This window comes from Rissa tridactyla, chromosome 7, assembly GCF_028500815.1.
Source record: "Rissa tridactyla isolate bRisTri1 chromosome 7, bRisTri1.patW.cur.20221130, whole genome shotgun sequence".
Classification (NCBI taxonomy): domain Eukaryota; kingdom Metazoa; phylum Chordata; class Aves; order Charadriiformes; family Laridae; genus Rissa; species Rissa tridactyla.
Window position 1 is genome coordinate 39,809,349 of NC_071472.1, and position 17,151 is coordinate 39,826,499.

Here is a 17,151-nt window from a genome sequence, read left to right on the forward strand (position 1 = left end):
AGACCGACTGCAGAGTGGAATCGGTGGTGCTTGGAAAACCCATTCTGAGGCCATGGTTTAGAAATGCAGTCTTGATTGTTTTTTGGGGGTTAGTTGTTACTGAGGCATTCCTCATGACATGCAAAAAGTGCAGGAAACTCAAGGACCCCCAGCTATGTATGTTAGATTGTGTGAATGAGCCCTTCTCCTATGTGTGGAAAATACCTGGTCAAAACTTTAATACTTTAATTGCATGCAGTATATGGGAAAATAACTGAGAGATATCATTATCTCCAAGGCAGGAAAACCTGTTAGCCACTTCCCAGAGAGTCATTTTCAGTCAGGACTGAGTAGATTGAATACTTCATGGAAATCAGTTTCACTTGGAGGCACTGTATACTTTGAGAGGGGAAAATAAACCCCAGGTATTTCACTTTTTTGTTCCTATTTCTTTCCCTGAGACTAATTTATGGTGCTATATGATCAGTTTGGTACAGCTCCCAGCGACCCGTGTAGCCTGTGGCAGTTATGATAAAACTAATTTACAGTCTGGTCCTCTGTCCATGCAGCCCGTGCATCTGGCGAGACAGATACACTAATAAAGAAGAGCGGAAGTATCAGCTGCCAGTGCTGCATAAATGTGGCAGTCTTGATGACATACCAAAACTGTTTGCATCCATAGCCTTGCATCACATACGACAGAACGAAAAGGCTTCAGCCGTGACTATTGCTTTTTACCCCAAAGCCAGGGTATGTGCCAAATGCAGGGTAACGCAGCCTGCGCAGATTCTCGGTGAGCTGTAAAGTGAGAGGACTTAGCTGTTCCTGTCCATGACTTGTTTTCTCTTTCCTTTCACTGTCATCCTTTCTCTCTATTTAAGAATATATTGTTCTTCTAAACAATTGCTCTGACATCTCTTCCTTCTTTCCTGCTTTTCTCACTTATGTTGCCTCTGGCTGCTTTTTTTCCTGTTCTATGTACTCCCGGCTTTATCTCAGACATCCAGTGTAGCTCCTCTGTGACCTTGAATTTTCACAGCTGCTCCTTATTTTCAGGACGCTTGAGAGCTCTGCCTCTGGATGCAGACCTCCCCCAGTGGCTGCAGTGACCCAAACCTGGGTCTCAGCTCTCCCCACAGCACCCAGATGTCCCCAGCACTGTGACTGCAGGTGTTTAAGTGCCCAGAGAAGACAGCTCTGTCAGAAAAAGAGGAAGAACGATGCGCTGAGGGCTTTTATGTGCATCTCTTGCATCTCCCTTCTGCAAGAGTAGGTGCACACGTCTCTTTGGGAGTCTCCAAGGGTAGGCAGGCAGTGGATGGGAGCAGGCCGTGTGAGCAGTTGGGGATAGTGACCTGGCAGATGGAGACCCAGTTCCCTCCAACTGGTGTAGTGCCAGAAGAGCCGGGGCGGGGGGTGATGGCAGAACTGCTGAGCAGGGCTGAGAACCACGCTGAAAATCCATCCACGTCACGAGGTCTGTGGGTCTTTGTTAATTTGTATGTGACGTGGGACCTGTTCTGCTCTGCCTGTCTGTGGGAACAGTCGCACGTGCTCATTTGTAAGTAAGCAACACCATTCCTCACAGACATCTGCCTGGGTACAGACATGAGGCTCGGCTGGGAGCAGAGCTGGGGAGAGCTCAGCTGTGCGGCGGTTGCTGCATTGCAGAGCTAGCTGCTTGATCAGGGTTGGGCTGGGTCTACAGGGCATGGTATTGCTGCATCTTATGTGTCACCATATCCCCTGACGGGATGAACCAAAATTCTGTTGTGTTGACAGAATGGTCTTCAGTCCATCTGACGGGGCATGACTAGGAATCCCACACAACGCGTGCACGGGTTAATGTTAATTTTAAACTTAAATTCAGCAGAGTTTGTATAGCATACTTGGAATTCTTTTTTTAAAAAGATCACAGGAAACACTGTAAAAAGTGTTTAAAATCAGCTCAAAAGGAGCTAAAAATGAACTATAAGGGACATGTCATGTCCTGCTGTAGGTGGCTGAGGCTCCACTGACTTCTGTGAGGGTTCTTAAAAGTCTGTTTGTTTAAAATCTTAACTTGTACTGAAGTTCAAAACAAATATTGATTTAAAAGTGAATTACCTGTTAAGTGTATTTACTCACACTCAAAGGATTAAATATCCAGTTCTTTGTTTAGAAGCCAAAGTGCTTTCTTCTGCATGAGTCCTAAGGAGTTCATGTTTTAATGAAAGATAGATATAGCTGCTTCCTACGTGTGAGCGATGTTTTCAGCTGATGCCAGGTCCTGGGAAAGGCAGTGGGACCTCACTGAGGGTCTGGCGTTTGCCTCAGTATTGCATCTTAGCTGTAAATTGTGTTGCTGATGCATGAGACAAAACAGAACCGATTAGCTTTCCCCACCTCTGTCTTGGCTGGGAAATGCTGACAGTGGTAAATATTTTGTTCCAGGCAGTAGACTTAAGAAGATGCGACTCAGGGGATGCACTGGGAGCAAGTATTTGCAGTAATGAGAGCTCATTTTAAAAGCATTGCTTTATTGTATTGACATTTGTATGACTCCTTTTTAACAGGCTCATAATTCAAGGGAAGGGGTGGTGTGGGGACTGATCCCTTGGTGTTTTGTTTTACAGCTGCCAGACAGCGTGGCGGAGGCCTCTGCCTAATGAACATGTGCTGGGGTGTTGGGGAGCTCGAGGAGGGGGCTCACTGGGGCCGTCAGAATTGCGCCTGGCTCCCAGCATGAGTCGTTTGGGATTTTGCCACTTAGGTGCCTTGGAGATTTGGACTATCTTGTCCAGGTCTCCTGATGAAGAAGGCGACCGGGAAAACGCAGTCAAGGCAGTGGAGCTGAAGTCCACACGGAAGGGGTGGAAGTGGTCTGAGGACAGGCAGCCCACGTCCTGGGCTGCTGCTTTCCCGAGCGCCGCAGCGCAGCCAGGGGTGCGCAGACGTGCGTCCCCCCAGCTCGTCACATAGTCACTGCAACATTTCTCTCCCCAGAGGCAGTCTGAATGTTCATACCTTTGGGTTTCAATGCACTAAACAGTCAAAGCTCACTCTTTCCCAAAACCCAAGCCTTTTCTGACCTGTTCAGTTAGTTAGTTGGTAAATCCTGGGGATTAAATTAAGCTGTCACTGTCCTCATTGATGCTACAGTAGTTTAAAGTCAATGAGTTTATTAGGGAGATGATGCTTGTCAGTTGCGTTGTGGTTTCATTTAGTTTAAAAGCTCATGTTCCCATTATTTGCCTTCATACCTCCTGCCAATTACTGTTGATATTGCCAACATCCAGATCAAGGACCTACTTACAGCAAAATATTTACACTCACGAAAGCCATTTGAGAGCAAATGTTTGAATTCTGTAAAGCTATGTTACTGCTTTTTTCTTCAATTGCAAGTGCTAACCTGTTGGCATTATTTGGGTTTTACATAACTTATTCATAGTGCTTTGATTGCGGCTGTGCATTTCTCTTTTAACCTGAGTGCAAAAGGCAGTACTTGGAGTCGTCACAATCCCAGTAACAAAGTCCAAGATGTGTCTTGGGGTCTTCCATCAGAAGTGTCACTGGGTGAAGCCCAGGTCTTTTTTCCTGGGCATTTCAGCAGCCCTGACTCAAAGACGAGTCATCCACCAGCTCCCAGGAGAGCTGGTGTGAGCTCAGGGCCCGTCCCTGGGGGCCTGGCTGATGCCGCCCAACAGATCCAGCAGCTCTTTGGCGCGTGGTCCTGCTGCACGCGGAGCTGCAGTGCCCGGGGGGAAAATCCATAGGTCCTGTTTGCTTTTCAAATTGTCAAAGACAGCAAATAGCCACTCTGGACTTTCCTTTCTGCAGGAATATATTTGGGGTATTTTGCCTCAGTAAGCAGCGCAGGTTGCTCTGTGCTTTTGTTGTTGACTGGCTTCCACTGTGCCAATAATTAGTGCTGGTTACCTTGGAAACTGCTCTGCACCCCACTGAGGATTTTGACAGGCACATTTTGACTGAAATTGCTTTGTTTTCCCAATTCCGCCAGCACACATGTAGCTAATCCTTTTGCTGTGCTCTGCCTGTGTTCCTTCCCTAAAATGCAGCAAAATTAATGAAACATTTTATCTGTTTGCATCTTTCTGTATCCCTGTTTTACCCTTAGTGCTCCAGGAACGTTAATTACCCTTTGCTTTAACTGAGCTCACTGTTAATTTTCTTGGTAGGTGTCTGAGGGGTGACATTGTGAATTCATGTGAAGTTTTGACACAATTTTCAATCTCCTCCTCTCCATCCCTCCTTCCTATCATCCCTTTCCTTTTGTTTTTCTCCTGCAGCATTTGTTGTGCCGTGTCGTTCCAGCACGTTAAACTTTGTTTATGCCTTAAACAAGTTCTGCTTTACAGAGACCAGATGGCGTCTTCCATGGCCACGGCAAACCCTGTATCCGCTGCCACCGTAGCAGTGTCTGATAGAGATGTTGGTAGAAAAACCAGGGGTTGATGGTGCTCCGTTCTGGGAAGAGAGTCCCGGTAAAATTGTGGGGACGTGAAATGATTTTTCTTTTCGTGAGGAGCTGTCCCCGTTGCAGTGAAATGGGTGCTCAGGCGGAATAAGGGAGAGGCGGGCCGGAGAACTGGCTGAATGGTAGTGATGAAACACAGGCCTCTGCAGTTGGGGAAGGAGAAGAGGAGCTGGGGAGACAAACTGGCCTGACTGGGGCAGCTCTGGCCTGAGAAATCTCTGGCGCTGTTATGTGAGCTGAGGAGCCGGCTGTTCCCCAGGGCGAGCTGTACCGGCCCCATTCCCCGCCGGCAGCATCCCGCAGCAGGGCTGGGGCACCCGCCTGCGAGGCAGGACGATGCCATGAGCTCTGCCCATGGGAAGTTTCTCCTGTCAAAAACAATCCTCACAACAATAGTACAGCATTGCATAGAGGGGTAGGAGGGAGAGAGAAGAAGAGAAAAGGGACTGCTGGATGAGGGCTGTCAGAGGCAAATATCTGAGCCTGCGCAGTTTCACCTAGGAAGTGGTGTTTGTAGCAAACTCAGCTCCTCACGGATCGGATCGAGCCTGAGGTGTTGTGGTAGGCTGGAAGAGAAAAAGTGCCTGAGGCTGGAGGGAAGCCATTTAAAAGGGCACAAAGGAAGCAGACGCCACGGAGGGGAGGTGCTCTGGAGCCGGCCTGATCCTTAGTGGAGAGGCAGGTCTTGGCACACAGGGGGCTTTTCTGAGGTAAGGAAACGCCTGGGCAGCGGAGAGGCCGGCCAGGCACCGGCAGCTCTTTCAGGAGATGCTGATGAGGCCTGGGCATTGCTAGAGCAACTGCGGCATCCTCCACATTGATAGAAAGCAGCCTGAGGAGTGCGAGCAACCAGGAGAGCGGGCAAACAGGGCATGGCGCGGCAGCTTGGAGGAAGGGTGAAGTCTGCCTACCGCCTCAAGAGGTCAGTTCTGTTGGTGGTCGTCACCCTCTCAGAAGGAGCTTAACTATGGTGTGCACCGGGGAAAACCATGTCCTCTGCCCTCGGCAGAATGGATGTGGTGACCCAGACAGAGCTCCCACGAAAACATGCAGCCCCCCAGGGCTCAGGCTGCAGGGCTTGCCAGGGCCTTCCGCTGGTAGCCTCGCTTAATGGCCACTGGTTGAGTCTCAGTCAGTGAAGGGGAGCTCAGGTGTCTGGACGGAGTGTCTGGATGATGCCTACTGCAGTTTAAACATCCCTGACAGAGCGAGCTAGGGGTTTGGGCGGCTGTTGTGCCCTTGGCTGTGCTTATGAGGAGGGCAGCAGCTTTTGGAGGCAGAGGAAAGGCTGCAGCTCCCCACACCATTGGCGGCTGGTCCAGTGTCCCCTGTGCATCCCAGTGCTCTGAAAGGGTTTGTGTCCCTGAGTTACCTGTGGGGCAGGCAGATTCCAGGTGTCCTGATTTGGTATGCTGGGGGCTGGGGTTTGTAGAAGAATTGTGCTGACTTCCGAAACCAGGAAAACCAGGAGCAGAGACTGCTTGCTCATCTGAGTGTTAACTTTGGTATAAATTCGTGTAGTGCCCAAGACAGGTGCCTGCCCCCTCAGCAGGGCAGAGCCCTCTGTTCCTGCCAGAGAGCAGCCATGGCACTAGTAGCAGCTGGGCAGACTGGACCTGATGGTCCCCTGGGAGCTTGGTGTGAAGTGACAACCTTCGAGGGAGCAGCGGAATCACCGTCCTCGTGTGTCAGCTCCTGGCCTCTGGGCTCAGCCTGCTCGTTGTTAAGGGGCTTTTGAAAGCTCGTGCTTAAGATCTTTCACAGTGTCTCCTCTCTATTACGGACACCACAGTCAAGGTGGTGTCACCTGTATTTTGAGTACCACATTCCCTGGAATTAAACTGGGAGACTCAGTCTGTGCCCTGTATCATGAGCAGCTGACACCTTGGTAAAAAGGAGCCGCATTTTACTCTGCAAAATGCAAAGGAAAGCCACGTTGCCATTCCTTGTTGTGCTGGAGTCTTATGTGAAGCCAAGGTCCTTGTTGCCTTTAAGAAACATATATTTTGTATTACTTGTCATTTGTTAGTGACAATTTTGTGGAATAAAGTAGAGTCAGAGAATGTCTACCTGCTTAAAGAGGTAGACATCTTTACAATGTCTACAAGGAAATGTAGAATCCTCTAAATCTCTACAAGGAAAACTATCTCTAATGAATCCAGAGCTTTTAGGCTGTGAGGAATAGGCCTAGCATCTAGGCTGTCTAACTCTCCTTTTATTTATTTGTTCTTTATCATTAGGCTTCCTTGAACTTTAACTGAACCATGAGGAAACTATGAAGAGTCTCAATAGCTGCCCTGCGAGGATTTGACTTACCCGTTGGATCTGCTATTTATATTGTCCATTAGTACAAAAATGTCTGTCCTTTTGCAGCAGTCATGTGTAGCAAAAGCACTGCTTTTCTGGCAAACTGCCTGTGTCTCTTGTGTCACCCAAAATATCCATTAACAGAGTATTCAGAAGTCAGCCTTTCTTGATTAAAAAAAAATCCAGACCAAAAAAAAAACCAAAACCAAACCCCAGAGGCTACCTGTATTTTTATTTAATTATTTTGCATAGCCCGAAATTGAAATTTCTGTTTTTCAGGAGGCAACCTTTTCACCCCCAGCTATATCTTCCTGTGGAACATAATCTTTGTCCCAAGCAAATTAAATCAGGAAGAGAGCTGAGAGGGTAGGAACTGTCTTCCAGCCTTGGAGAGCCCATTTGCACCCCAGCACCAGGCTGGATGTGAACAAGTATAAATTTTGTAACAAAGGAGACCATTTTTAATAGGGATTTGTCTTACCTTCCTGGGAGAAGGCTTGCGGTAGCTTGGGTGATGGAGAGCAGGTGACCGAGTGGGTTTCCTTTGGATGTGCTCCAGGGTACTGAAGCTGGTATACATTTGCATATTCTTTATCTGAAAAAATAATTGGAGCTTTTTCTTGAAATTTTCAAGTGAAAATAAGGATAAAAAAAATGATTTTCCTAACAGTCTTCCTAATTGAGTCTTGATTTGTTCACCTGAGCTAACGGTACAGACTGGATGACATTACTTTTGTCAGTAATGTTGTGATTAGTAGATTCATGGACATTTTGACAGAAGGGTCAGTTGTCACATCCTCCAGGTGTAGAGCAGTGGTGGCGATTGGCGTGGGGTCTCTGCAAAGCTCTGTGCTGTTCTCCATGCTCACCAAAGCTGTGTCGGGGCCGTACTCTATCCTGTTCTGAAAGAGCAGAATCTGAACAGTGATATACCAAGTATCACAGGATGCTTTATGGAAGAGCGGTTTGTTTCCTCCCCGCGTGTCCCACCCATGCACGCCGGCTGCCTGGCGTGGGGGAGCGCACTGCCTGGCTGCGGGAAGAGCATGGGCCAAGCCACAGGTTCATTCTCCCAGTTCTCTCCAATGCCGCTCGTGCTTTGCAGTCTGCATGTGCCTCACAATGCAGGGAATTGTCAGGACCTGTAATGATTCCGAGGGATCGTTTTTGTCCAGTCCACTGTTCTGGAACAGGAGCACCATGTCTGGGAGGTAGCTGTTCATGTCTCTCGTAAGAGGAAGGAACCAAGAGCTGCTGAGAAGAACCCCCAGCATCCAGCAGGCGTGGGAGCAGGAGAAATTTGAAAAGCCCAAAATGAGGTGCAGGCCCCTGAAACGCAGCTGGGAAGATTGATGGGCTTGAAATCAATATCCCTGTTCATTGATTCATGGGACTAGCCACACGCATGACTTGATTTATGGGGTTTTGGTGCTCGATTCGATTTACTTAACAACAAAGTGGAGTTTCATCTCATACTAGGGGCAGGTTGTTGAAGAGAGGGAAAGAGAACTAGAGCCGCCATTCGCAGCTTCTTGCTAATACAGGCATCTATATCGTATGTAGTCCCTTTTGTAAATGTATCGAGCTCCACTCAAAACCAGTTGAGTTGTTTCCTGCCCTGTGGAAGGCTGCCAGAACTTCACACCCCTGACAGCAGGAAAGCAGCGTCTTCAGATTTCTACTCTGAATTTATCCTTGGCAAGTTTATACTCATATATTCTTGGGTAGCAGTTTTTTAAATCAGCTTATTTTTTTCGTTGCTTAGTAGTTGTTCTGACGTATTCATCCATCTCCTCTTGCTATTGGCTGCAGTCAATAAAGCTATTGCAGTCACTGCCCTCCTGGCGACCAGTCAGGAGGGAAGTGAATTGTAAGATATAAATACCAACAATTATGAATGTTCTTTGCCAGTGGGTGGGTTTTTTAATATCTCATTACATACTTTGTGCAAAAGAAAGATTAACGTAGCACTTTGGTTTTAGACAAACACAACTGTGAAAATCAAGTAACTCACATCTATGCTTTTGGGGAGAAAAAAATCAGCTTTTCGAAAAGACAAACAAAGAGGAATAACTGAAAAGTACAAAGGAGTTCTGTACGAGTACTAACTGTGAGGAGAAATCATCATTATTAATCTAATGGACAGCGTCCCTTGTTAGGGTGGTTGCTGTAAAGTTACATGTAGGGCATTGATTTAAATATACTGCCCCTTCCCAGCTGGTCCTTGCCCGAAGGACGCAGTAACGGGTGAGCAGAGAGCTTTTATTTCTGTGCTCGGGATGGTGATTAATGCAGACTCTGCGAGTGTCTCCTGGCAGGAGCGGGGTACGTTGCTGCCTGCTGTTAGAAACCTCTGCTCGAGAGGTGGAGCAGGACTGAAATTCTCGCTGTTTCCAGGCGGGTGCCCAGCTGTGCAGCTGGTGGCCCCGTGGCCGCGCAGCTTGTTGCCTTCCCCGGGACTCAGCTCTGCGTCGGTCCCGGCACCCTGGGTTTGGAACAGCTCTCAGCCAGCACTCGGGCATGGCCAGAGAGTGAAGGGGTTTGTTTCCACTGAGTTTGGCTGTTAGAGGGAGGAATGTGTTGATTAACAAGTAAGGGAGAGTGGGCTAATACACATGTAAGAAAAGGAAACCCTTTTTCTCTGAATTCTTTCATAGATGGTTCTGCTGGACCAGCCCTTATGTCCTTGATTTGCTAGATCAAAGGTGCCTGAACTGCCCTTAGGGCGTGAAACCTCTCTGGTTACTTCCACAGGCAGTGGTGTGCCTGATGACATTTCACGGCACCTTTGGGTGGGTCTAGAGCCAAGATGAGGTACAATTTCTCAGTTTGGAAGTATTTACTCCCCGAGTGGTCCCACTGCCGTCCTCCACTCACCAGAGCGCCTGGTTCCTCAGCCCCCCTGGGGCATCCCCGCGTTGAGGGCAGAGCAAAGGGGTCTGTCAAGCATGCGATGCTCAGCCACCTCCGTGCGAGTGCCCCTTCCCTGTGCCGGGCACAATGAGGGCGAGTGGCCAGGAGCCGAGCCTGCGCCTGGGATCATGGCCGGAGAGCCCATCCCACCAAACAAATGCTATCCTCTGCGATCCCTCTGCATCGTATTCAGGCCTGCTGTTTAAATAAAGCTTTGTGTTGCAGTCTTAAAAGGGGTGAGGAGGACAAAATATACCTTTTAATTACATAGAAATGTTATTTAGCCCTTCTTTTTCAACTCCCTCATCAGCATAGATGTCTGTCTGGAAAGTGCCTTTAATGCATACTAACTGTGTGCTGATGAGGGGGAAATATCATCCAACGTGCATGTAAGAATGCAGCTAGCTCCATGTATTAAATGTCAAGAAATTCCATTATTCATCTGGCCATTCTACCCCTGTTTGCAAAACAGTACCTGCAAAAAAAATTTTAGACATTTAATAAATGATCATCTTAACATTTTGCAGTTGCTGCACATTGTCCCTAACAGAAAGAGCATTTAATAATGACGCTTTGTGCATCTTACTGTAAAGGCTGAGGTCCTGGTTTTTATAAATACTCAGCATTTTCCACTGAGATCTTCGGAATATCTGGTCCTTCTATTTTATTTTTAATGATTTGCCTGTATTTCAGGGAAAAAAGATGACCTTTTAAAAGTGGATTGTCAGCTGCCATTTTTTTATTGTTTAAACTAATCTTTATAATTTTAAAACATCATTCTCATTAGCATATTTTCCTTTGTTTTTTTTTCTAACTTTGCTGCTGCCACAGAAGAAGTGTCTGCGAGGATAGTACAAGTAGTAACAGCTGAAGCTGTAGCAGTCCTGAAAGGTGAACAGGAAAAAGAAGCCCAGCACAAAGATCAGCCTGGACCACTACCTTTAGGTAAAACGAGACAAAGAATGTTCAAAGTATCCTCCTGTCTGCAAATGTTGTATGTATATGTACTGCAAAAAAACACTGACACGTGCATTCGCATAGATTATGGTCAAGGGTAAACTGCAGCACCACTGGATAAATGCTGGAACCACTTAATAATAGCGGTATCCTCATTGCCACGGTTCTTCACGGCCCTGTGACTGTCTCTAACAGCAGTTCTCCACGTGGTTTCTGACTCCTGAGCGGCGCGGCTGTGGATGGAACTGGTGGTAGTGCTTCTGTCATCACGTCTGGTGAGACCCAGCAGCGCTCAGAGCCCCTTCATGTTCAGCCATGTGCTGTGTGAGAGAGAAACATTCATGTCTGAAGAGGCAAAGATTAGAGGACAGGCATATAAAAAGAAAGTGCGGCTTTGCTGGCTGGGTGGTGGCTACTCGAGACGATGGAGGAGGAGCACCTCAACAGAAGTACAGAGGGACAGGGCACACGGGCTGAGGGTGGGAGAGGGGTTAGCAGCCAGGCAGGGCGAGGAGAGATTGAGGGAGAGGGAGTTACACCTTGTAGAAGCGAACGCCCAGTGGTCCAGATTGGGAATGGTACCACTGCCACTGGCCCATACTGGGACCCCATCCTCCTGCTGGCTCCAACGTGAAATGTCTCTCTGAAATACAAGTGTGTGTGTGCGTGTGTATATATATTTGTACGCAAAAATTAAAAAGTAATTATACAGCCATTCATACCTACAGTGCTTCCTCCATGCCAGAAAACTTCCACAGTAGCTCAAAACATGTACAACAAAGGCCAGAGAAAGGCCGTCCTCCGTCCCGGGGTAGAGCAAGTCTTGCAGGCCTGCCCCAGGATAACTTCTGCTGAGCGCACGTACGTTGTGATCAAATCAAAATAATGCCTGGTGGTGTTTTCCCCACAGGCACTCTGCTTTGTTTGGTACAGCAGCTGGACCCTGCTTAGGAATGAATTAAAGTCAACGAGTAATTAAGAATATTTGTTGGAAATTTGTTTCCCAAGGTCTTTTGCTTCATTGAACTAATTCTGAACTGTATCAGGGACATGTGTTGCTTGGTAATTCCCTTTTTTACAGAGACTCAATTTTACATGAAGAGCCCCAGTTCTGCAAAACACTTCATACATATTTAAGCACAGATTGCTTCACTGGGGCCTGGGTGAGGCAAAATGGGTTTTCAGTTCCATCTAGTTAGATAAGACATTTTAAAAATATTGTGAGAAGTATGTCTTCAGTGAGCAGCTGGCAGTGTTACCATTCCTGTGCTCGGTGACTGTTAAATAAGTGCAGGTAGAATTGCGTTGTGATGAAGATACAAATACTCTGTCCCTGGACAGCACATCGTAAGGACAAGTCACATAAGGGTCTCTTCCAAACCACGCAGAAATCAATAGGAGGAGGCCTGGCAAATTCTGCTGTGGCTTTGAAACTGGCCTTCCTATGCTTGGGAAGAAGCCCTGAATCAGAAACTGAGCTCTGCCTGTTGAGAGGTGCCATTTATAGGACAGATTTGTTAATACAGATTTGTTACTTTTTCCTTTTTTTTTTTTTTTTTTTTTTTTTTAAAAAAACCCAAACAAAACCAACATTGGTTTAGCCCCAGTAGTGGATCTGTTTTTAAAGAAAAAAAAAAAATCTCAAAGTGATTGGTGTGAAATCAGATGCTGAGGTTATGCTGAGTTCATGTAAGAAGCAGTTTGTTTAGGATTTCATTGTACTTGCATTGAAATAATTGAAAAAACATCATCTGATTTCAGCATCCAGTCTCGTGACTGGGAATGGATCTAAAATTTAGTCTAAGTGCATCTGAGATTTCACTGCGCCTTGCTCAGCTGAATCACAAGTGTGTCGTGGCTGACAGAAGTTCTTGTGCTGATGTCTGTTGTATCTAGATAAGCGATATTTGCGTGGATTCTGTGATTAACCTTGAATTCAGCAGAAGAAAAAAAAAGCATGCAGAATGTTTTTTGTTCATGTATTCCAGGTAAATTGGAGAGATTGGATGCCGGTTTCTGATAGTCAGTGTGAATTTATAAAATCTCTCATGCTCAGATGCTTTATTGTTGTTGTAGGTTGTTGTTGTTGTTGTAGGTTTTCTAAGTGGCAGTACTGATTTAAGATAATTTCGTACTTGATTTTTATATCGTCATAGAGTTATGACCAGAATTTTGAAAAGAATTCATACCATCCAAAGAAAAAAACCTTCCTTTTATTATAACTTTAAAAATTCATGTGTTCTGAAAGGGTCTACCAGAAAACCTGCTAGGCACAAGTCTCCATCGAATAGTTCTCTCAGCTGGGCAGAACAGGCTGACTGCAGTTTGTATCAAGCATCGATCTTCCAGGAATTAATTGCTCTGTCTCATTTTCACTGTTTGATTTCTAGCAGTTGAAGAGTCAGCCAACCTGCCTCCTTCCCCGCCTCCGTCGCCAGCTTCCGAGCAGACTGGAGCTCTGGAGGAAGGTAAGGGTCTCCTGGACGTTGCATCGCGAGCTGTCAGCAGAGGGATGAGACATGAATCTAAAGGATGGGGGAATCAGAACATGGAGATACTGTCTGCACCTTCATGTGAACAGATAAGGCATTCCCCAGCAATAACTCCCCATCTGCAAGCCAGCTGCAATGCATGGATGAGGTAGACACATATGCACAGAGGTAACTGACAGGATATGTTAAGTACATCCATAGTAAAGAAAAGTGATGGCGATGCTCACCTTTTTATCTGTTACATGCAATATGAGCCAAGATGTCTGCTGTCTCAGTGTGGTCACCAACACTATGATTCAGTATGGGTCATCTTTCTTTTCTTAGGGTTTGTTTGGCTGCTTTTTTTAATTACCATTAACTTCGGTTTTGGAATCTTAAATGCGTGAAAGCAAGGAGATTCAGAGTTGGATCATGTCTTTGGTCTTCGACCTCTAATTCATGCTTCAGTGCTTACGTCTATTGGGGGTTCTGTACACAGAGTGCGGGAGTCAAATTCTAGTCTCACAAAGCAAATTTCTACTCTGTTCTGCACAATGAATGTTCAATTTCAGTAGCCCGTGATCACTATGTTTTCCTCCTGCTAAAATCCCCTCCAGCAAAGAACTTAAGTGTTGGCTTAGTTTTAAGAAGAGGCCTAAATACCAGTGAAGTTGTCACAATGGGAAGCATGTGCGTCAGTGCTTTGTTCAGCAGAAGACGACTGCTGCATCAAGGCCATCAGTTTAGGGAGACAGCATTGTATTACAACCGAGCCATACCATGTGGATACGAGAGAAGGATTTGGGTTCAGAATTTCCAGGGGACTGTCAGTTGAACTCTGCCATGTCAATAGCATTTTTATGTGTCCATTTATTTCCTTCTTGGATTTTCTTTTTGCATTTTTTTTCTTTTTGTTAAATAAGTGCATGAAAATAATTTCTTATCATCTGCTGAACAAACTTTGTTGGTATTTTAACACAGAGCCTCTATTAATTTTGCAAGTGGGCAGTTCCTATTTCATGTGCTGACATAGTCTGACTCGCAGTTCATCAGGACGCTGCAATTAGGCATATTCCCTCCTGCGGTCATTTTTGAGATAATGTAATTACAGGCTGTGTTAACAACATTTGTCAGTCCACTGTACTGGAAATACCTACTGGATGCAGTTAGTGACCAATATAAAAAAAGTCTGATTAATCGATTCTTGTTTTTTTTTTTAAATCTGCACATTGTTTAAAAAATAGTACAACAGTTCCTCAACTCATCACTCTAAAAAGGAAGCTAGTAGGACATTAGCTTTTAGAATTTTTAGGAGGGTTTTACCGCTATTTTTAAGTATATAATTCACTTGACTAATTCAGCGTAAGCTTTTTGATTTTTTTTCATATCACAATAAAGGGCCAATGTCAAGGTTCTTACATCATACATCCTTAGTTGAGGATTAGCTTTGCGTACTGATTATATCAGCAGTATTATTTACGTGTATTTTAGGATTTTATAAAGTACTCATATTGATTACTTGACAGGAGGTCGTAGATTGCTCCCTCAGCAAATGTAAACCATTTAGCTGGTTGTATTAACACAAAAAGGTGGCAAAACTCTATACAACTCGAGGCTGTTAAGAGCTACCACACTCTGCTGTTCCCAGCTGTGCATATGACTCAGCAAGTCACATCACAGAGTTGTTTTTCTCTTCCCTTGCATGTCGAATTGAGTTAATGTAATAGCACGCACTTACCTACTCCACAGGGGTGGTAGCGAGGACTGAAAGGTCAGTATTTGAGAGACGTCTTGATGATTTACACAGTTCCACCATTTTTAAAAACATTCAAATAATTTCCTTTAGCATTACTCAAAAGAGACTTTTTCAATACAAGATTTTGATTCAACTCTTCATTTTTCGGAGCAGATGGCCTGTGTAAATCCCAAAAGTGTAGGCTTATAAGGGACGTGTGGACAGAAATGATGTGCTGAGTCATTAGTGAACTCTGTTGGGAGCTGCTTCTTTATGTCTGGCTCTGAAACTGGAAATCACAGTGGAGTCGGCTGATGAACAGAAGGAACTTCTTGAAAAAAATTTCACCAGAAGTGTATTATGGTGTTTTTTCCCCAAATATCAGTGTTGTCAATTCAATGTAGTTAGAAGTCGTGTGTTCTGCTCTGTGTTAGAAGGTGTGGTCCTTGTTTTCCGTGGGTAAGTTGGGCTTTTGAGTGAGCCAGACCTGTCGTTTTCATTCAGGCAAAGCCCCCATTCAGAAGAGTTTGCCTCAGTAGGGCTTGACCCAATTTTGCTGTACTTGTTTAAACCTTCCGTTCCCTATACCATCTGGCTGTTCATCCTCATGCACGTTTACGTTGTCTGTCTGTCTTTCTGCTCAGTAGAATACAATTTACTTAATGCAGTTCTACAGTTGTTGAACAAAAATAGCTGAGCACGTGGTGTGTGTACCTATCTCAGGCCTCCTTTTTTCCCCCCCTCCTCTTAGAACATTTTCCTAATGCACTTGTCAGTGTGTGTCGCATTGCTCTGAATCCAAAAGAGACTTCCTTCAGTCATAGTGGGGAGGAAATCACTGTTGTAGACATGACAAAGGTGGATGTGGCCAGCCATGCAGCAAATACAAATTAAAAAAAAAAAAAAGGTAGAAAAGACAGAGAGGTTTGTGGGTCAAGCGTATTTTGTGAGAGAAAGGAGCCAGTGGATGTAGATTTCTTTCTTTCGTTTGTCTGGAGAAAAAACATTCAGATGAGCCTGTTCCTTTTTACTGCTGCAGAAGGTAAGATAACTAATTTGCCTTATTGAAATTATTTCATTTATTTCAACGATGGTAACATAATTTTGCTCAGGAAATGAAATTTTCCCTTGCACCGTCAAATCCTTTTGTCAGTTGTATCTGGTCCTGCAGGGCTGATGTGATATTCTCTTGCCAACTTGGCATTTCTTTTGTGCTCTGCGCCTTTTGACAATGGTCAACACAGTCTTCATGCAAAAATTTTTCTAAATGTTACAAGATAGAAGGATGCCTTTGATGGACTGTCTTCCATTTTGAAATAGGCATTTCAGATTAGGCTTTATATACCAAATAGGAGTATTTTGCAAACTGAAAGGAACCAAGTGTCCTATAAAAATGGATCTACTCAGAGTGAAAATTACTTCTTGAAAGGCATTTTCAAAAGATACCTGGAAGCTAAAGCAGAATTAGTCTTTGTGAGAAGTGATTTTAATCTTGGACTTTAAAATACATTGGGGATTTTTCCCACGCTTTGAGATGAAAAAGGGTTATTAGAAGGGGCTAGAATAACAAAGAAAGGATTTTTTGTTTTGCTGAAATAAAAGCATATCCTCCTTTAAAGACATCATTATCCTGTTAATGAAATTATCTGGAGTAATTTTGAAAATATCTTTATTAAAACTGATAAATAAACAATGTAAATCTGCAATAGCCACAGACATAACGGCCGCAGACAATACTAGGCTTTGCTGATGATTTTGGACCGTCACAATAATACGTATTAAGCATTTTTACTGTTGCAGTTCCTGTAGTTTTAAGAAGCAGAGGCAGGGCCTGTGTTTTCTTGCCTACAATCTATTCAGAGCTTATAAAGAAGGAATTTTCAGCCTTGTTTGCGTCAGTATAGAGAAGTCCTGGGGTTTTGTCTTCACTCTTGTTGATGCCTTTTACTTCTGACGTGCCCTTGGCTAAATACAACCCACAGCTGGAAGGAGAGCCTTCCCTTCTGCGCACCCTCCTCCTCCATGTTCCACTTCTGACCGTATCAGCCTTCTGTTCTTTTCTCCACAATGTCCCAGTTCCAGCAGAAGAGATGGTGACTGCATCAACCGTTTCCACTCTTGTCCACGGCAATACGTGGACTAGTGTGAGGCAAAGAAGCAGGAGTTGTAGTTTTGAATCTTCTGAGGCTTAGGAGGGAGTTGGTTCCCGGTCTCACATCCTGAGACATGTCCTCACCCCCTGTAACAAGCCTTTTGCAAACTATGAGCCCCCTCCAATCTGTCACTGAATTTTGTAGAGCTTCTATGGAGAA

At 45.1% G+C, this 17,151-nt stretch overlaps 1 protein-coding gene across 10 annotated transcripts in view; it reads left to right on the top strand.

Annotated features, from left to right (window-relative positions):
- Positions 1–17,151, top strand: part of MAP2 (microtubule associated protein 2) — a 226,463-nt gene that overhangs the window by 164,960 nt on the left and 44,352 nt on the right. For 6 of the 10 annotated variants that reach the window (XM_054209170.1, XM_054209177.1, XM_054209178.1 and 3 more), the window contains 2 exons: positions 10,508–10,621; positions 13,024–13,101. In XM_054209170.1, coding sequence (XP_054065145.1) covers positions 10,508–10,621; positions 13,024–13,101 — 192 coding nt within the window. The remainder of the gene's footprint in view (positions 1–10,507; positions 10,622–13,023; positions 13,102–17,151) is intronic. The other 4 variants (XM_054209175.1, XM_054209179.1, XM_054209180.1 and 1 more) reach the window with 2 other exon arrangements.